The sequence below is a fragment of the Camelus ferus genome, chromosome 15, assembly GCF_009834535.1.
Source record: "Camelus ferus isolate YT-003-E chromosome 15, BCGSAC_Cfer_1.0, whole genome shotgun sequence".
Classification (NCBI taxonomy): domain Eukaryota; kingdom Metazoa; phylum Chordata; class Mammalia; order Artiodactyla; family Camelidae; genus Camelus; species Camelus ferus.
Window position 1 is genome coordinate 13,853,293 of NC_045710.1, and position 21,642 is coordinate 13,874,934.

The 21,642-nt window shown below is 36.9% G+C and overlaps 1 protein-coding gene across 3 annotated transcripts in view; it reads right to left on the reverse strand.

The window, feature by feature from the left end:
• The window catches only part of LDAH (lipid droplet associated hydrolase), an 82,369-nt gene that overhangs the window by 47,487 nt on the left and 13,240 nt on the right, over positions 1 to 21,642 (reverse strand). For all 3 annotated transcript variants that reach the window (XR_004326168.1, XM_006179462.3, XM_032497104.1), the window contains exons 3-4: positions 16,852 to 16,995; positions 6,836 to 7,005 (exon numbers count right to left, since the gene is read on the reverse strand). Coding sequence is in view for 2 of the 3 variants with exons in the window: in XM_006179462.3 (XP_006179524.1) it covers positions 6,836 to 7,005; positions 16,852 to 16,995 (314 nt within the window). In the remaining variant the exon portion in view is untranslated. The remainder of the gene's footprint in view (positions 1 to 6,835; positions 7,006 to 16,851; positions 16,996 to 21,642) is intronic.

Here is a 21,642-nt window from a genome sequence, read left to right on the forward strand (position 1 = left end):
ACTGTATGGTTCACTATTTCCTTTTTATTCTCTGTCGTGAGACTGGAATAGTCCAGCTACTCCATCAACCTGGATTCTGGAATAACACTGCATAGAGAGAACTATACGAGAAGTATACTATGCCTCTAAAGGATTCATAAACAACAAAAAAATCTTTGTTGTTAAAAGCCCCTGACACTGTGCTACCATGGCATAGTCTACCATACCTTGATTAATCCATTAGTTGCAACCCACTGAACTGAATTAAGGATCCACTAATAGACTGCAGCCAATAGTTTGGAAAATTATTATACCTTTGGCCTTTTTCTCTGCTTTCTCCTTTTCATCCTCCTTTCCACCAAATGAAGTCATTCCCCTAATATACATCCATGACCTGTTTCTTTTCTCTTAATTTCCCTGGGCAAATCCTATACACTGTCTTCATTAATTCTCACCTGGACTAGCAAACCTGCCTATCACTTGGTTGTTCACTTTTTACTCTATACTCTCTCCATTTCATTTTCCTTTTCACTGAGATATTAATTTACCTGATGCATGACTATCATTATCACAGATCCTTCAGTGGCTCCTTGCTGTCCAGAAAATAGTCCAAACTTTACTGCCCCTCTACTCCATCAACCCAAGTTTTCGCATCCCACTGCTCTCTACACGCACACTATGCTGCATCTGAATCATACCATCCACTGTTCTTTTCAGCTGTCCAGTGATAAAAACAATTTCCCTTTTTTTCATACATTTCTCTACTGCTTAGAATGCATATAAGCCCCCCTCTCCGCAAAAAAACCATCATATTCTGTTTTTAAATACTGACTCATCTTTCCTCTGTTCAAATACCAGCTCTTCCATGATACTTTTTTTTTTTTTTTTTTGGATCTTCCCAGTTAGAAATCACCTCTTTTCAAACACTCAGAGCCTCACACTACTCCTCACTTTGTCTTCTGTTTCTTATCACTTATCCAGGGACAGGACTCTGACAACAGTTACTTTGACAAATGAATCATCTCTTATTCTTCCCCCACCTCCAGATTATCTCAACTGGTAAACACAACTTAGTGATGTTATATAAATGTTTCTCACAGGCATGTCTAAGTTTGACTATAGACACACAGGTTCATCAGAATGGTGTAAGTACATCACAGTCTCAAGAATCTTACTATTTCCAGAATATTTGAATTAATTTTTTTCCTAAAATTACTCCTGAATCAACATATACATGATCTAATATGTTATTTTGACTCTTTCGTAAAGTTTTTGAGCTTCTCAGCTATACTTTTGGTGTGTTTTGAGTATCTACAAAACCACTGGGGATCCCAAAAGAAACAAAAGAAAAAATGTTATTTTGTTATTGCTCTCAGCAATAACAAATTCCATTTACTTAATTTTGTCAATTTTACTCTTGTATCTTCATTTAAGATGTGTTCATTCTTACTTGAGACAAAATTCTAACACAGTTATCTGTTTTTTCTGTTCGAAGCAAATGAGTAGCAACAAAGGGTAAGCAGGGGAGAGAAAAGGCACCTAACACTGAGGGAGGAGATAAAAAAAAACTTTAAAGAAACAGATATGAGAATTCTTTTTTAAAAAAGTACTATCATCTAAGAAATTTCAGGACATAGGCAAAAATCCCTGTTATTTTACTGTAGTAAATAACAATATTAAAATGATGTCCTTGAATCATTAGGAAAAAATTCTTCCATAATCAATGTGCATTGTTGGAGAAGACAGATAAGTAAAAAACATATTTTAGACAAATTTTTACCCAACTGAATAAGTAGTCTAGGGCTTAAAGGAGTGACTTTAAGTGATCTGGAAATTTCATTTAGAGAGAAGGTATTTTTGCCAACCAGACAGACAAAGGAAACTCTATGTTATTGTGCATTTTCCCCAAGGAAGGCCAAATAATATAAAAAATTAAGTTTTGAAGGATCTGATACCCCTGGAAGGGGAGGAAGTGTTATCATTAAATGCTGTATAAATTCTTAGAGGAAAATGAAAGTTAAATTACTTGAATTTCGCTTCATGACTCAGTACAGAGCCCAGTTAAGAACTGAGGGCTTTCAACTCCTAACTTTGAACTTTATGCAAACAATTTACTGGCAAAATCAGATGGCACATTTAAACATACAGAGGATTGATGCTGAGGTAGACAGATAGTGGGGGTAAGATGATTACTTTTTTGTTTCCATGTCACCCCTTTCTGCCCCCAAATGCTAGAGCAGTATTCATGGGGTCTCCTGCTCCTAGAGCTGCAACGTAACGAGTCGCATGAAGCTAGCTGTATATATTCCAGGAACGTACCATGCTATCTGCAGGCTCGCCTCTGCCATCAACCAAAGCTTCAAAGAACCATCAGGTATCTTCTTAGACTCTCTTTATACCCACAATTAATATAACCATACCCCACTCCTAGATTCAGACAGTGCCGAGGTTGAATCCTGGCAAGGCCCTTTTCAATCAGTTCCTACCTTTAAAGCTAAAGATGGGACTAGACTATCTTTAAAGGTCTTATGAATCTGAAATTGTGTTTATTATTTTAAGTCACAACAGTACTATTTAACAATCTCTCAATTATTATTTTCTCAAGCTTTAAAAAATATCCTTCATTCTGGACATTACTGTCAAAATATATGAGTATTTTCTATAAATCTTTATAACAAATTTGCTTTAAAGAAAAAAAGGTTTTAATCATGGATTTTTAAAAAGACAATTATTTCATTTAGTACATTAAAACAGGTCAGATAGTATGTCTAAAATATGCAATAAGTCTCTTAAAATGATTTTAAGACCAAAGTTTCCTATAATTAGTTACAAAAATATTATAACGAATTGAACCAAAATAAAGCCAAATAAACCAGCTACTAAACTACACATATGTCCTCAAAATCTTATGGGAGTCAAATATTCCAGTAAAAATAACAGAAGAGATGGAAACACAAGTTTCTTATTATCACACTTCATATGTTATAAAACATAACAGTTAACTTATTTTTGGCAAAATGATTAGGGATTGCAACATTCTGGCTAACACAACTTATTTGATTGTCAAACGCATCTTAAATGGAGCGTGTCATGCTAACTTCAGGCATGTAGGCACTGTGCCGTCTTAGAGTAGCCCAGAGACACTGAAATTTCAACACTTCAGCAGGGATCACACCACCAATACTAAGTGGGCCAGGTGTTTAAAGAGGGGTTGGGGCGGGGGGTGTACTTCAACAATGTAGTTAATTGAAACCAGATAAAGTTTTTGAATAATAAAAAACAATCATACAGATGTTCAGCCTCCTCCCCGGGTGACCTTTATGGACAATTTATTGCACACGTTATTTTCTAGAGTACGCCCTTTTTAAGGAAACAGTTTCTCATGTCTCTCTGAAAACTCTATAACTACAGTATGAGTTATGTCTCCACCAACAGACTAGGTTAAGTTCATGTTTCATCTGCCTTTTGCCTTTTCACCACTGTTTCTGCAAGGGTAAGAACACCTGAAAGCAGAGCACTAATTAGAAAGTTATAAAGCTGAGGAAGCTGTAAGAAGCTACACTAACCTTAAGATGCAGTGTACTTCCTTCCCAACAGACACTGTGAACGCAAGCCAAAAAAGAGAGATGGGTTCAAAACAAATGCGTTGAACAACTGTTTTAAAATATGCGTTAGAGAAATTATACATTACATTAAGAATGGATGTGGAGCAAACAAACAAAAACCAAAAGGGAAGACCTGTGATTAAGTTAACAAACTGTGAAGAATTCAGAAATGGGTATTTTCCCCCTATGTTTATATAATAGTGTATTTGTCAGGGTTCTTAAAAGAAACAGAATCCATGTATACATAAATACGGATATAGATGAAAGAACATTTATTACGGGAATTGGCTCACACAATTATGGAGGCCAAGAAGACCCACAATATGCCATCTGTAAGCTGGGAACCAGGAAAGCCAGTTGTCTCATTCAGTCTGAGCTCCAAGACCTGAGAACTAGGGGAAAAGATGAGGCTGAAGGCTTGAGAAACTGGAACTCCAATGTCTGAGAGCAGAAGATGGCTATCTCAGCTCAAGAAAAGAGAGAGAAAGAATTCACCCTTCCTGTAAGTTTTTGTTGTATTTGGGCCCTCAACAGATTTGATGATGCCCACCCACAATGGTGAAGGCAGATCTTTATTTACTCAGTCTAATTCAGATGCTAATTTCCTCCAGAAACAGACACACTCACAGACACACTCAAATGTTTTACCAGCTATCTGAGTATCCCTTAGCCTAATCAAGTTGACATGTAAAATTACCATCACAAATAATAATAATAATATTGTTATTTCAAATATGCAAGTACTTTAAAAAATGTTTTTAGAGCTTTTAAAACATCTGGAACAACTAATAACAAAAAATTGTATTTCATATCAGTTTGCTATATTTTATTTGACAGGACCAAGTCACTTCCTGTACCAGGAAATAAATTCAGTATTTTAATTTATACATACCCCCCCACTACACATCTACATGCTTGATGGTAGGTATGTCACACAGGTGAAATCCTAACTGTAGAAGTGGTGGGGTAGGTAGCTTCTGGCATGGCCCCAGTGATCCTCACCTTCTAATATTCATGCTCTAGTGTAATCTGCTCTCCATGAGTGTGGGCTGGACCTACTGATTTATTTCTAACATACAGAGTACTATAAAAGTAATGAGCAATTGGGTGACAATCTGTGACTTCCATCTTGCCAGCAGACTCTTTCTCTGGCTCTTCCCCCCTACTTGCTCTGATGGGGCAAGTGAGAAAGGTCCACATTCTAAGGAATTGAGAGTCGCCTCCATCCAACTGCCAGTGATGAACCAAGGCCCTCAGTCCAATCACCCTTAAGGGAGAGAACTTGGAAGCAGATCCTTCTCCATTCAAATCTTCAAATGAGACCATAGGCCTAAAAGACACTTTGATTACAGTCTTGTGAGAGATTCTGAACCAGAGGACCTAGTTAAGTTGTGGTCAGATCCCAGATCCACAGAAACTGTTAGAGAATAAACGTGTATAGTTTTATACTGCTAAGTTTTGAGGTAACTTGGTTACACAGCTCTAGATTACTAATACAACAGTTAACCTAAAACCTGAGCCAGTGATTCCACTGTCATTTCCATTATAGTAATAAATAAAGCCAATACTTATATGGAACTTTTAAGTTCTAGGTACCATTCTTAATTCTTTATATAATTCCTCACAAAAAATCCTTTGAAGAATATATTCTATCCCCATTTTACAGAAGGGGAAACAAAGGTACAGAAAGACTCAGTAACTTGTCCAAGGTCACAGAGACAAAAGATAACAGCAAGTATTTGAACCTAGGTGCCTTGGCTGTAGGGTGAAGACTTACAGCAACCATGCAAAGAGGACTGCTAAGGGGCTAGGACTGGATGCTATGAAGACGGTAGCATCACAACATGGTACTAGAGGAGATTTAGAGGCCCAGCAGAGGTTAGAAGCCATGCAAAATGCTAAAAACAAAAGGAAAGCTTGATTTCTGATTAAGAATGCCTTATCAAGGGGGAAAAAAAAGAGTAGATGCAATAATACAGTGAATGAAATCCAATTTAGAATTTATTGAATTATACTTAGAAATGAAAAATACATTTTCTTATATCCAATATGAGAAATTAACAGTCTCCATCTGGTGTTAAAAACCACACCCAGGGAGGCTACAGTTGTACTTCTCCCAAAGGCAATTATAAGTAATATTAAGCTGGTAGGAAAAGGAGCGAATTCCTAGTGAGCTCCAGTGAAGATATTTTATCACATGGAGTAAGAAAAGTCAATATCCTAGGATAGGGAGAGTCCAGAAAGGAATCACTTCCTATCTTGCATTCAGATCACCAGGTTAAATAGCACTCCTTCATGCTCCCACACCGTCTACTAACATAAGATGGTCATTATCACACCTTCGGGTTAGTCTGTCTCCTCCATTAGACTTCAGCCTTTCTTTCCTCAAAGACTATTTTATTCACTGGGATGTCTTCAAAACACAGCACAAGGACTGATACATGGCAAGTGCTTAATAAAAGTTTATTGAACAAAGAAATAATTTATGTTGTGAATTGCATTCATTTAATGGGTCATTTCAATGGTACATGTCAGTGAAAATACGAGGTTTCATTTTGTTTTGAAGTGTTTTGTAGTTCACTAGCTTTCCTGGCAATTTAAATAGATCTTTATGTCCCTAGTGTCTCATTTAATATCTGGCATATAGTGGCACCCCATAAGTATTTGTGAATGAATGAATGAATGTTTCCAAAAGGCCGCCAGGTTATAGAACAGAAAAGAATTCAAACTTAAGACTAAAGATTTAGTGTTCTTTGAGAAAAGATGTTTGCCTATCAACAGTGGTGATGATGATAAATTTTCTTCCTTTTGAAAGAAGGCATGAATATTTGCATAATGCTCTCCCCAGACAAGATTCTTGACTAGGTCTAAGTTGATGTCTGCTCTTAAATATTCCTTTATAAAAGACAGCAATTTATATGTAATTTAAGAACTCCAGATAACCCTAGATTAAAAGGCATTTGTTCCAATATAAAACTGTAAATTAACTCTACCTCAATTTTTAGAAAAGGGTTGTTTGGAAAATTCCTACCTCCTTCAGCATTAGTTTTTGAAACATTATGGGAACTGCATGAACATACTCTCACCCAGGCCCACAGAAACATGAAGTTGTCCTTATGGACGGCTACCAAATATCCCTGTTTGTGTTCTATTCATCAGTTAAGCAAGAGACAATACAGCAAAGGACATCTGAGAGGATTTGTGCAAGTGCACAATCAAGCACCTACAGTTACCTCCAGAGGCGTACTTACTGGGAGCTCAGGGGCATGCTTCAAAATCTGAAGGGAAATATAGCAGCCTATTGAATGGCCAATGACCACCAGCTTCATTTCCTTTGGCACGTGAGTTCTCAGGAAAGCTAGTTTGTGTTCTACTTGACCCTGGAGTCCATAGATGTCCTTAATTTCTTGAACATTTGGATCTAAAAGCAAAAACATAAGTATGTTTTCATAAGTGAAAGTTATCTCTTCATTGGGAAAAATACCTTAAAAAACAAAACCAATAGCAATTGCAGTAATTATCATTTACTGAAAGCCTACAAGGGGCTCGCCACAGTGCTGGTACTTCATTTAAAGTGTATTGATCAATCTTCACAACAACCATGGAAAGGAAGTATTCTTACCTTCATCTTATAGAGGAAAATTCCAAAAGGCTCACAGACATTAGGTGATGGACTGGCAATAACACAAGTGGGACAGGTGAGGTTGAAATCCAGGTCTCTCTGTCCTCAAAACTCATGAACCCTCAACTATTCCATGAAGTACTGTTACTTTAGGCCAATGGTTCTCAAACCTGAGCAAGCATCAGAATTCCCTGGAGAGCTTGTTAAAACACTGATGGCCTAGGCCCAGCACCAGAGTCTCTGAGTCAGTAGGTCTGGGTTGACGCCTGAAAGTCTGCAGTTCCAAGTTTCCAGGAGATGCTGTTACTGCTGGTTTCAGGACTGCACACTGATAAACACTGGTTAGCCTAAGTTGTAGGATTAATGGACAGTCAAAGATAATCCAAGACACTCCTTCAGTATTTTACATAATCTTTGTTTGTTTGTTTGTTTGTTTAAAGAAGTCAAGACTGAAAGATGCAGGCAGAAACGTTTTAAACCGTTCCATTTAACCAGCACAGTCCTGACCTGAAATATCCTTTTTTCCTTTCACAAATGAACCATCTTCTAGATTCTTTAAGATCTAATTAAAACTTTATCTAGCTAATCTTTAAGAAAAATGGAGCCTTCCTTTCTGCTTAACCAGTACTCAGTTCTTACTACAGCACTTTATTACACTTGCATTACTGTCTGTTTATTTCCTCTCTTAGACTGTGAGCTCCTTGAAGGCAAAGTCCATTTTTTCCATCTGTGTCCTCTGTGACTAGGACACAGTACATATTATTGTTGAATGAAAATATGAATTGACTAGACAATCTCTGAGGATGCCGCCAGCTTAATTCTATGAATATAGAAAACTTGAACAGATTTCCCCCATGAACATATACATAACCTCAAAGACAGGGTGTAATACTTCAAAACATCACAAAGTAGTCAACTGCTTTCTAAAAATGGAGTCATTGGAATACTAAATTTTTTGCCTTCATGACTCCTGCAAAGTTCCGATGCAAACTGTAAAGAACCACAATGTGGCTCATTCAAAATGCACCCAAAACTCATTCTGAAGGACTGCTCTTCAGTTTTTTCTGTACACATGCTGTTTTTGTTGTTGTTGTTGTTCCTTCAGTGCTCAGCTCCCCCTTGTTAATCTGGCTAACTCCTCTTCATCCTTCCAACTCTCAACAAGTGTTACCTCCTCTGAGAAGCCTTTCTATGATTCAGTGGTTGAGGGGTAAAGTAGCCTTCCTTGCAGTTTCCACGGCATCCCATGTTTATCTCACCACACTGCTCCTAATTCACTCCTACTTTATAATTCTAAAGTTTATTTCAGAAGGATGTATAATCAGTTACAAAGCAGTTCTGTGAGGAACTAAGTAATATCAGTTATCAGTTAAACATCAGTTATGTTTCATCTACTTGTTCAAACTGATTGATCCCGTTATTAAAATTTTGTCAACTCTGGATCAAAATATTATGCATCCTTTACAGCTTCAGGACAGAGGTAAATCTGATAACTATTTCTTTCTTCCATTTCACATTAACTAAACTGACCACTCTGCAAGAAAACAGTGACTAGTTGACCCACGGTAGTCTTGAAAATACAGGTACAAATACAATATACTCCCTCATCTTCAAGGAACTCACAGTCTAATAAGAGGAACAGAAATAGATAAGAACACTACTACAAAACATTAAAGTATGTCTCAAGCATTTCCTTGAGAAAATAAGAGGGTTTTATTGGATAACAATAGAAACATACTGTCCCTTTGGGTTCATAAAAGTGTGCCTTTCTCCAAGTAACTAAGAGAGATATCTGAAAAATCCTGTTTATAGGATTATTTTAACTAATTTTAACTGCATATTTGAATATAATCATAAAGGTCTAAATTTAACAATATATATTTTAACACATACACATGTATATTTATGTAGCTCTGCACTGGATATAAACACATAAGTTCTACTGTATACTGCCACACAAGCAATATTTACAAGTCACTGATGACCTACAGAACTAACAAGACCAGGGACTAGTGATACACGAGCCTTCTGCTAGGACTGAGTCTGCAGACAGGAACTCTCTTAATCTTACGTTAGAATTTTCTCAACTAGTAAAGTCTTCCATCCCGCCCCCATCATTGTTCCAAAGCTACAGCTTAAAAATAACTTTAATTAAACAACTTACATGTGGGGATTAAAAGGCTAAAATTAGCACTTCATATTTTAAAGAACGCTTTGAACAAGATGAATATATAGTTTACTCTTCAGGTCAAGTTTTTAAAACACACAAACCAAAAATCATGTGTTGTTTAGCATGACATGCATGTAACTAAAAAGAGAAATGAAATTTACTTGAACTTCATGATAGTAGACCACAAAGGCATAAAAGTGTGAGGTATAATTTTGGTTATTGTGATGAGTTCCACGCCTGTTTGTGGTTATGTGGTTATGGGAGAGGAGGAACAAATAAGGTTAGACAGGAATGTTCAGACTAGATCAAGCAGGACCCTGAACATCACCAAGTGACTCCACCGTGTGAGCAGTGAGAAGATACCAAAGGCTCTCAAAGGGAGGGGCAACGATCCCTGTGTGTTACAGGACGGGAGCTGCAATGCCATTCTCCCTCCTCCTGCTGTGCTTCCGACTTCTGTCTTCTCTGAGAGCCTAACGATTTGTTTGATTCTTAGCTTCTTTTCTTGCTCTACCCTTTCGTCTTCTGCTTCTTCCCACCCGCTGAGAGACTTATTCGTTTATTTCTAGTGACTGTAAGCCCTGAGACTTGACTGACTGATTATCCCTGTCTTGGGCTCATCCAGTCATTTCATATAACCTCCATGTTTCTCTGCCAATCACAGTCCTGGCAAGAGAAAGCTCTACTGGTTTTTCTCTCAGTTTTGGAGTGTGTTATTGATCCTTTAGATAAACATACCTAAATTCAACATGAGTTGAAAGACTGTGTAACTTTTTAAGGTAATGTTTTATCAGCTGAAACTAAACCACTATGATTTTTAGCTTTTATGTTACAATTTTTGAACAAATGACTTAAAATAGTTGATAATGAATCTGCCATCAAGTAAGCTGACTCCATAGTAAATCAAAGCCAGAAAGAGTTTATACTTCTAATTCCTCAAATTTTCTTTTCACACTTTTTTTTCCTGAATCACCCACTTCTGACATGGGTGAACATCTGCTCTCCCAATTATACTCAATTTATGACTGTGATAATGTGGTGCAACTAGAGTATTATTTCCAACTGTTCATAATTTTAACATGTGCTAATATGAAGCAAAATATACTTTCAACATTTGATGTGTGGTTATAGCCTATGTCCTTTCTCTCAATGATTATGTACTTTTCACACTTTATTTTGCATGTCAGGAAACCTGCACTTTAGAACAATAATCTTGGATGGTGAATAATATATCTGTCCTGCCTATCCAAAGCATTTGACTACAGTGTGCATTTACAAACATAACCTCCAAAGTGTTAAACAGATGAAAGCAGAACTGTTCTGGCTGATTGGGGGGATGAGTGAAGCCCAGAGCCCCACTTGCCCTTTATAGAACTTTTGGGCTACTTACAACACAGGTGGGAAGTCAGTGACCTAAAAGGCAGCACCATACATATTAATCTAGTAGGTCGTCAATAAGTCCTTGATGATGGATGACTTGCCCTCTTACACCCTCTAGAAACCACAGCTTCCTTTGGCCCTGCGGTGGCCCTTTGGGCTAATGCCTCTAGATGGCACTGTTCTCATTAGCAGCAAAGGACCCAGGCTTTAATTAGTCATTAGGTCAACAGCACAGGAGTAGCCCAAGCAAGAAGCATACTCAAAATAAAGTTATAAATAATAAGATATCAATTTAAAATAAGAATTAAAGACATTTCCCAGAAATTCAGACACACAGCAGATTCTTTCTACTGGTTTTCCCTACCAGCGTTTACTGGTGAAGATCTATGGCAGTGGTTCTGAAAATGTGGTACCAGGACCAGCAGCATCAACACTACCTAGGAACTTGTTAGAAATGCAAGTTCTCAGGTCCCACCGCACTTCTACTCAATCAACAACTCAAGTGGTGGTACCCAGTAATTTGTGTTTCAATAAATCCTCCAGGTGATTCAGGTGCCTGCCGAAGTTTGAGAACCCCTGAAGTAGAGCTATTCTTCAAGTGTATTTTTTACTTTCAAGGTTGCTGTTCACATTTTGTTCAACATTTGTTTTGTCTTCAGTATGACTTAAAGGTTTACTGTGATAACTAAGTTGGATGTTGCTCTCATTAGGTAATTCAATTTATAACTTCTATTATGACGGCCTTCCTCACTAAGGTGTAGGAAAAAGGCACACTAGCTAATCATCACTAAATTTGAACACCACTAAAGAGGTATTATCCTTCACGAGGACCCCGAGGTATTTCCACTACTTCCCAGCTCCTTCTGTCTTTGGTTATCTCTTCTGCCAGAGTTAAGACGACAGGCCAGCAGAGATGGCAGCTTTTCAAGATTTCACATGTTAAACAAGCCTGTTTCCTAAGAACTCTTTTAACACCTCTTATTTTTCTGAAAATAAGATGGCCAAAGCACATTCTAAGCAGACATACACATTTCCTGACAAAGGAAAAACTGGTATCAAACCCCAAAATTTATTTGGGTATATAAGAAGAAATAACTTAAAACAATAAAGATGTACCTTTTAAAATATTTCAGGGTAGACCAGTTTGAAATATTTGATTTCACTTTCAGTCACTTTTCAATGTGATAGTTTTTGACATCAACGTTTTGTTTTTAATCAAGGTAATAAAATGTATATATTCAGTCTCACTTTACAAAATCTTTCACTGCCTTTTACTTGCCTTTCAAAGCACAACCTAGCCTTTAAGCTAAGTGTAAAAGGCTCTCAAGTAAACTGCATTCATAGAGGAACACATACACACATACATGTAAACAGAAAAAGACACTATGAAAAGACATTTTGAGGTATTTATGCAAGCATTTGCCATGAGTTGCATAGTTTCATCTAGACTCTATCCTATCCCCTCTATGAGTCATCACCAGAAAAGAGTGACAGATAGGGTACAACCTGCAACTGTGGAAGGGCTAATAAGCATTAGCACTTTGCACTGGCCACTCGAGACGACCTCCCACAGAACCAGAGCACCGACTTCAGCATCAGAAGTGCTGGCTTCCTGTCCAGGTTCTGCCACTCACCAGCAGAAGATCATTTGGCCCTGTTGGGCCTTACTTTCCTTCCTTGAAAAATAAGGGTTCAAGGTGGGATTTGAAGTAGACACTTTAAGCTCTTAGATCCTGTAATACTTTTTCTTTCTTTAAAACCCTTAAAGAAATTTTTTTTCAAACTTACACAAAAGTCCAGAGAACAGTACAACAGACCCCCATATATCCATGGTCCAGCTTCAAAAATTATTCATTTTCTTTCTTCTTTCTAGCTTTACTGAAATATGACTGACAAATAAAATTTGTATATATTTAGGTTGTACACCATGATTGTTTTTAAAAGTGTACAAGGTGATGATTTAATATACATATACACTATGGAATGATTCATAATCAGGTTGAGTAACACATCCAACACCTTGCATAGTGAGTGTAAGTACTTGATAGTAAGCTTTTGATTGATGAGGCAGTCATTTCAAAAGACATCCACTTTGAAAAACATATTGTCAGCTGTAATGACCCAGCTACTAGCAAAACAATCAGATAAGGAACCAGGCCACCCTCGCCCATGAACGCTTTCCCTTTCAGAAAGCCTTGGATAATCTAGGTAACTGCTTGAGTGACCCACTTCTCCCTTTTTCCCACATCCTCACCAAGACTTGTTAACTTTTGTGTTTTTTTTTGATATTAGCTATCCTAACAGGTGTGAGGTGATACATCATTGTGGTCTTGATTTGCATTTCCTTGATGATGCTGCTGAGCATTTTTCATATGCATTTTGTATACATATATATATTTGCATGTCTTCTCTGGAAAACTTGGCCCATTTTAAAAATTCTATTAGTGTTTTTGCTACAGTTGTATGGCTTCCTTATATATTTTGGAAATTATCCCCTTATCAGGTATAGTTTGCAAATATTTTCTCCCATTTTGTAGGCTGCCTTTTCATTTTGTTGTTGTTTCCTCTGCTGTACAGAAGTTTTTTAGTTTGATACAGACCCAATTGTTTATTTTTACCTCTGTTATTTGTGCTAAGTAACAAAAAGTCATGGCAAAAAAAAAATTATTACCAAGACCAATGTCAAAGAGTTTTTCCCTTATGTTTTCTTCTAAGAGTTCTATGGTGTCAGACCTTAAATTTAAGTATTTAATCCATTTCAAGTTAATTTTTGTGTATAGTGTAAGATAAGGGCCCCATTTCATTCTTTTGCATGTGGATATCCAGTTTTCCCAATACCATTTATTGAAGGTACTATCATTTCCCCATTGTGTGTTCTTGGTCAAAGATCAGTTGACCCTATAGTCGTGGGTTTATTTCTGGGCTCCCTATTCTGATCGTTTGGTCTGTTTTTATGTCAGTACCATACTGTTTTGATTACCAGCTTTGTAATATAGTTTGAAATTAGGAAGTGTGTTAACTTCATCTTTGCTCTTCTTTCTGAAGATTATTTTGGCTATTTGGTGTCTTTGTGGTTCCATACAAATTTTAGGATTTTTTTCTATTTCTGTAAAAAAAATGTGATTGGAATTTTTGTGGGAATTTATATACAGATTGCACTGAATCTATAATATATAATTATCTAAATAGAAGATAATTGGGGAAATAAAAAATATAAAGTAGGTGAAAGTGGCAGCAGAAGAAATTTGAGTGACTGAAGTGCTAAAACAAAGCCTGGATGATCTTGCTTATAACGGGCCTGATCACCGAGAGTGGAAACTGTTTTAGCAGAGAGGAGTAGAGTTTGCCAAGACAAGGGCAATCTTACATGTGATGCCTTAAAAAACAAAAAGACACAGGAAGTCTGGGTGGTGAGATATCCTAACAATAAACAATATAAGCGCAATGGATTTGTTTCAAGCACAAAGTGCTAGCAAAGAGGCAGGTTCACAGCAGGTACTCCAAAATGGTTAAATTGAATCAATGGAATTAGGAGAAAAGAAAGCTTGTGGGAGGGAATAGCTCAGTGGTAGAGTGAGTGCTTAGCATGTACAGGGTCCTGGGTTCAATCCCTAGTATCTCCATTTAAAAAGAAAAAGAAAGAAAGAAAAGAAAAGTAAAATTAAAAAAAAAAAAAAAAAGAAAGCTTAAATTCCATTCTCAAGAGTTGGCATCTGATGTTAAAAGTCAATTTAAAATTATCGCAGGGTTCTGGAATGAGAACTAGTATTTCAGGAAGCTGATCTATACTACAATATGTGAGAATTAAGAGGCGAGGTCAAGAGCCTGGGAGTTGTGACATTCACAGTGAGATGACACATGAATAGTCTGAGCTATGGCTTCAGGAGTGAAAAGAAAAGAGAACCAGATCGCATGCTAACTATAGAACCAGAGTATCTACTCTGTATGCATGAGGGTGATTTTGTTTCTTAAATTCTGCAGTAACCACATTGTATCTTGACTATATGCACCAGTTAACAGCCAAAAATAAGACATGGATAAAAATAGTAATCATCTCTTAATTGTCACTCACTTCTTCAAATTAAAAAATGTTTACAATTTAGCATGCCTGCAGATGTTCATGAATGTGGAAAGAACTTCCACTTAGAACAGAAACTTTTCTTTCACTGCTCAACAGGATTAAAGCTTCAAAAGGCCTGCTTCTGGAAACTGTAAGGTTATTACTTCTAAGGATGGACCAAAGGGCAGCTTCTAAAACTTCAACAAATATTTTATAAAAATATTTTAAGAGATAATTTGTATGTTCTCCTGTTGCTCAGGCACAATGTCATACGTATATGCTGACCTATACTTGTGATCAGATTTGAAATGTCAATACATAACATTTTCATTCATGATTGTTAAGGACTTAATGTTTGTGTTCCCTATAACTCTTATGTTGAAGCCCTAACTCCCTCAATTTACATTGGTATTTGGGGATGAGGACTTTGGGAGGTAATTAGGGCTAGAGAGGGTCATAAGGGTGGGGGCCTCATGAAGGGATAGGTGCCCTTATAAGAAGACGTCAGAGAGCTTGAGGGCCTGTGCATGCTCTCTCTTGCATGTGTTTGCTCTCTCTCTCTCTGACGCGTGAGGACATAAAGAGAAGGCGGCCACCTGCAAGCCAGGGGTAGGGCTCTCATCAGAACCTAGTTATGCTGAAATGCTCATCTTGGACTTACAGCCTCCAGACTGTAAGAAAATAAATCCCCGCTATTTAAGCTACGTAGTCTATGGTTTTTGTTACGGGAGTCTGAACTAATACAGTGATAGAAAGTAAAATGTAAATATTAAGTTACTTTAAAATTCCAGTATTTGTTTTTATAGTAACAGATTCTATTTTTAGAATGGTTTTAGAGTTACAGAAAATTTGAACAGACTAGTCCAGAGAGTTCCCTTATCACCTATCCCTTTCTCTCTCTCTATGCATACATGGTTTCCCCTATCATTAGATGCTCAGTAAGATGCTCATACCATAGGAGAGGCTAACCAGAACCAGGAGCAAACTAGGTAATGAAGCCATAGCCACCTCTCCCAGCTCAGATTGACTAGGTGGCACCCTCAGGACAAATGACCCTTGAGTGGAATGCCCACAGAGAAGTTATGTTTTTCTTTTTCCTTCTCATTTATTTTTAGAAGAGAGAACATGCTAGAATACTCATGAATTAAAAGCAGGTAATTTGCATGTCTATGGTACTACTTCCTCCATTTAAAGGTTTCCAGTAATCTACAACTTAGAGTCCTCTTCTCCCCCAGCTTTCAAGGTTCCTCCTTGAGATCTGGCCCTGCCTAGCACTGGAGTACCTACTGAATCTCTCTCCCTGCTACGCTAATCCTTCTGCCTGTTATATCTCTGCACCCACCTCCACCCTTCAAGTCCAAATTCTTACCCAACTGTTAAAACCCATTTACTCCTCAAAGTCTTTTCAAACTCATACCATGTTCTCTCCTTTGTTTACTGCTTAAGAATTGACATGATCAGCAAGCCAGAGTTTATTATTTGACTACTAGCTCTAAATGTGAGACGAGAGCTTCTTTAGAGTAAGGACAATGGCTAAGAACCATGTCTATAATACTTCACCATTCCTCTTAGTACAATACTGGTACTATAATACATGATCAATGCCTATACAGTTGACTGCTAGTTGGTAAATAGAGAAGGCAAGTCCTAGACAAACTGTTTGATATGCCCAAAGTTTTAAAGAAAACTATCTGCAGAAGAATTAAAATGATCCCCCAAATCCTAAAATTACCAAAATGTGGAATGCTGGGCCAAATGCCATAAGCAGAGGTTTCCATCAGTATAACTCTCTCTTTTTTTTTTTTAAAGCAATGGGGGGAGGGAGGTAATTAGTTTGTTTGTTTGTTTATTACTAGTTTTTGTAACAGAAGTACTGGGGATTGAACCCAGGACCTTGTACATGCTAAGCATGAGCTCTACCACTGAGCTGTACCCCCACCCTCCGCCACTGGTGTAACTCTTAACCTTAGGAGGCTTTCTAGAAACATGAATACCCACTCACTGTAAAGAAAAGCAGATGTTAATAAAGACATACCATCCGATGTTGTAAGAATCTTCTTGTCTTTGGGGGCAAAGGCATGCCCAGCATGACTGATAACCCAAACTGGAAAGCGTCTTTTTGTTGAAGAATACAAAGCCTTTGCAAATGGCACATAAAGGGCAGAAAATCCTGGGTTACCTAAGAAAAGAAACAGATTTTACATTAACTGAAGCAATAAATTCACCTAAGACAATGCACAGACTGAAAAAGAAAGATCTATTTTTTTCTTATACTTTACTCTACAAACGTAGTAATATTTATACATACAACTCAATTTTAATATCCTTTATACCTTAAGTTTGGGAATGATCACTTGGAAAATTTCTGCTCTGGCTTTGTTTTCTAATTGTTTCAAATAAATTCTTCCTCCCTGTTCCTCAACCTAATAAATGGAACTACCAATCATAAACCAATACCCAAGTCCTAACACCAGGAGTCATTCTCGGTTTCTCCCTGTCCTTCATATCCAACATCCGATTCACAAATAAATCTTGTCAACTTTGCTTCAAAAATATATTTCATCTTTGTCCATTTCTCTCCGATAGTATTATCACTTCCCACTGGTCTACCCAGCCTCCTAACAGGTCTTCTATCTACTCTTGTCTTGTTGGAATCCATTCTTTAAGGTATCCAGAGAAATATCTCCAAAGCTCAAGTTGAATCATAGCAGTACCCTACTTAAACACCCTTCAGTGGCTTCCCACTGTCATCCAGATATCTAAAATCATTAACACTGCCTGTAAGACCCTTTAAGATTTGCCTACAGTCAGTTACCAAGCTATATAAAAACCAGTCAGTGTAAGAATCATTCACAAAGAGAACTTAAAGGAGTCTATAGTTTTCTGGTCATGTATCACAAGTACTTACATTGTAAAGAGATGTATAGTTTGATATTGTGGGGAAGAGACTACCAATTTACACATACAGATTTTTCTTGTGTATGTACAGAAGGTATTTTTGACATAGGTTTGCTATAAAAAAAAACCAGAATGAATAAATGATCTTTTTTTAAAAAATAGTCAGTTTTTAATAGTCTCTTTAGAATTCTGATTGAAATTGCATCTCATTATCACATTAATTTAGAAAGACTTGATATAACTTTTTTAACATTTTTTTATTGAGTTATAGTCATTTTACAATGTTGTGTCAAATTCCAGTATAGAACACAATTTTTCAGTTATACATGAACATACATATATTCACTGTCACATTTTATTTTTCTCTGTGAGCTACCATAAGATCCTGTATATATTTCCCTGTGCTATACAGTATAATCTTGTTTGTCTATTCTGCATATGCCTGTCAGTATCTACAAATTTTGAAATCCCAGTCTGTCCCTTCCCACCCCCCACCCGCTTGGCAACCACAAGTTTCTATTCTATGTCTATGAATCTGTTTCTGTTTTGTATTTATGTTCTTTCTTTCTTTCTTTTTTTTTAGATTTCACATATGAGCGATCTCATATGGTATTTTTCTTTCTCTTTCTGGCTTACTTCACTTAGAATGACATTCACCAGGAACATCCATGTTGCTGCAAATGGCGTTATGTTGTTGGTTTTTATGGCTGAATAGTATTAAAGACTTGATATTTTTTGTATTACTGAGTATAACCTTCTAGAAATATGTCATGTCTCATATTCAAATGTTTTATGTTTCTCAGCAAAATTCTATAGTTTTCTTCATATGGCTAGAAAATGATAATAGTCAACATTTTAAAGTGCTATAACTTATTACATGCCAGGCAGTATGCACATTTTATATAACTCATTTAGTCCTCACATGAGGTAGTACTATTCTTATTTTCATCTTAAGGGTGAAGAAACGGAGATAGGGAGGTTAAAAAATTCGACCAAGGCGTTATTAGCGTTATCACACAGATCTAAGTGCTCAGTAAGTATTTGAAGACTGAGAGAAAAGAACATACAAATAAAAAAACAAACCCTCAATAATACTGAATTTTAAAGAGAACACAAAATTACCTAGTCTAGGATCTTATGCATACCTTGTGTTACTCTTACAACAGCCCAATAAAGTAGCTGATATCACTAGGGATAATGAATTGACAGCCACTGGCACCCAGTCTTGGCACACAATAGATGCTAATAACTGGTATCCATTATTACTACAGTTATTATTATATCTTTCATTTTTAGTTTTTTCTAATTGAATAAATTTGATACATAACATTCTGTAAGTTTAAGGTTTAGAGACTGTTAAGCTGGTCTGACTTTGAAGAAAATCCAAAGATAACAACTACAAGATTAAGACGTAGTAGTCATAATGACAGGATAAATGAAGCCAGGATGAATGAGCACTAGATAATGGAACTGCTATAAAACAATTTTTTCTCCCTATCTCTGGGTTTAAGTCTGTGTTCTTTCCCTTAATGACTATAAGATCTTAAGCAAATCCCCTTAAGCTTTCTGATTTACTATTTTATCACAATCAAGTAAATGATAATGCCAACTGTTCCATGCCCACTCATTCCATTCAGTACTACAGCTGCTTCTGTATATTCTTCCAGTTATCTTGTAATTTATATTCTAGGAGAATATATTGACATAACTAAATAGGTGAATAAAATAATGTGAGAGTGTGATAACTTCTATGAAGGACATAAATATGATCGTATGATAGAGAAGGGATGAGAATAGGGTGGCCTAAGAAAAATGTGTGAGGAGGTGGAATTTAGCTAAAACCCAAAAGAGAAGAAATTAATCATGTAAAGATTTGAGGGCAAAGAACACTAGGACAGGAGAAGAACAGGTGCAAAGGCCCTCAAGCCATAAAGAGTTTGGCTCCTGAACAAACAGGAGAGTCCACAATGCCCAGTAACATGAAGGTCCAACTTCGAAACAGAGGTGGAAACTATAATGCAAAATGTTTAAATGTCATTGCATACTTCACCATTTAAATGCTATGGCTTATGTTACACTTTATGAACTATGAACTCAACTTCCTGGTTAGGAAACCACAGAGAAAATTAAAAGGGTCTTGTTTACACAACTAAAATCATATATATATATTATATTTATATTATTTATTTATTTATTTATATATATAAATAAAACTATCTATCTCCAGGTGTAAGGATGTTCGAAAACATCCCAATACAGAAATGCAAGTCAAACGTTTTCTCAAAGGATATCAAAATGTGCTATAAACACGTCTGAACATACATATGGTCAAATGCCTGAGCAACGTATGAGTCTGTGGTGATCATCTCTAGACCCCAATTGCCAATAAACTCTTAACTATTCAACATTGTAACTGTAGACTTACACCTTCTAGTTAACCTTGTAGGGGATAAAACTTTTCATGTATCAAGTTAATGTGACCCAACATCCTTCTAGAGAAGGCTGTCACGTGGACAGGACTTTGGCCTTGTCCATGGAGCCTCGTCTGCTTCATTTCCACTCACTGTACTCACAACACAAGACCCATCATGTGATTCCATTATCTCCATAGGACCACTGGGGAATTACATTGATTCAATATGTTCTAGAGTGAGTTTCCATATTACCTCCCTTTGCTCATTTCACTACTTAAAGAAAGTCCAAGGATGCTACTGACAGAAATTCTACAACAAAGGTTCACTGGAAAAGAAGAAACTAAATTAAGAGTTCCTCAATCTGTGGATTCCAATAAATCATTCCTCATTATCATTACTAACTTAAAAGTGATTAACTAATTTTGCTAGTTGTATAAGCAAAGTCATTTAAAATGAAATGTTATAGATAGAGGGGCTGGATACAAGGTCTATAGTGGCTTAACAATCCTTGAAATACTGTCATCCTAATTTTCCCCACAGTATAAATAGACTAGGCTCCCAGATAAAACACAATTCTGAACTCCACAAACTACAGAGCAGCACCAGCCTATTAACTTGCACAAACTCCAAGGAAAAGGGCCAAGGGCAGCAAGGAGAATACATGGGAAAATATTAAAAAACCCTAGGAAACGAAATGATCTGAAAATGTCAAAGCACTATAAAACAATGGGACTATAAAAAAACAAATGTTTTAAGCTTCCCTTTCTCTGCAGCATCTTCAATGAATGTTCCCTCTATCTCTCCACATATCTTTTAAAAAATTCTTTTAAAAATTTTCCTTAGTGGGGAGGCAATTAGATTTGTCTGTTTGTTTATTGATTCACTCATTCATTTTTTTTTTAATGGATGTACTGAGGATTGAACCCAGGACCTTGTGCATGCCAAGCACGCACTCTACCACTGAGCTATACCCTCCGCCTCTCCACATATCTTAAACCTGGCTCTCCCCTATGATGGACTCTCTTCCTTTCAAGCCCCTGCAGCAGAGATCTCGCTATTCTCTAACACCTCATATACCTTGACAGCAAAGGCTTTTGCAACGCACTATTCCTAGCACCTAATACAAACGAGTGAGTGAACGAACATCCTCTGAGGGGGGAGGTAGAGTGGGCTGCTTGTTCCACTTACTAGTTCACCCTACTGCAACAACCTCTCCTCCTCTAAGACTGAAGCCTTCTACTTCTATCAACTTTTTAGTCACTGTCACACATTCCCTTAAAACCTTTACCCTTAAATGTCAGTTGCACTTGCCATTCCATAACTTGGGTGATTTCAAAATCTGGGTGAATTGACTGAGCCAACACCTTTGTCCTATAATTCACTATCTTAATCCAATTCAAAGAACTTCACATACATCCAATTTAAGCAACTAATTCCAATAGCCACACCCTACATCAGTGGTATGCTATATCAAAATTCCCTAGAGGGCTTCTTAAAATACAGATTGTTCCCCC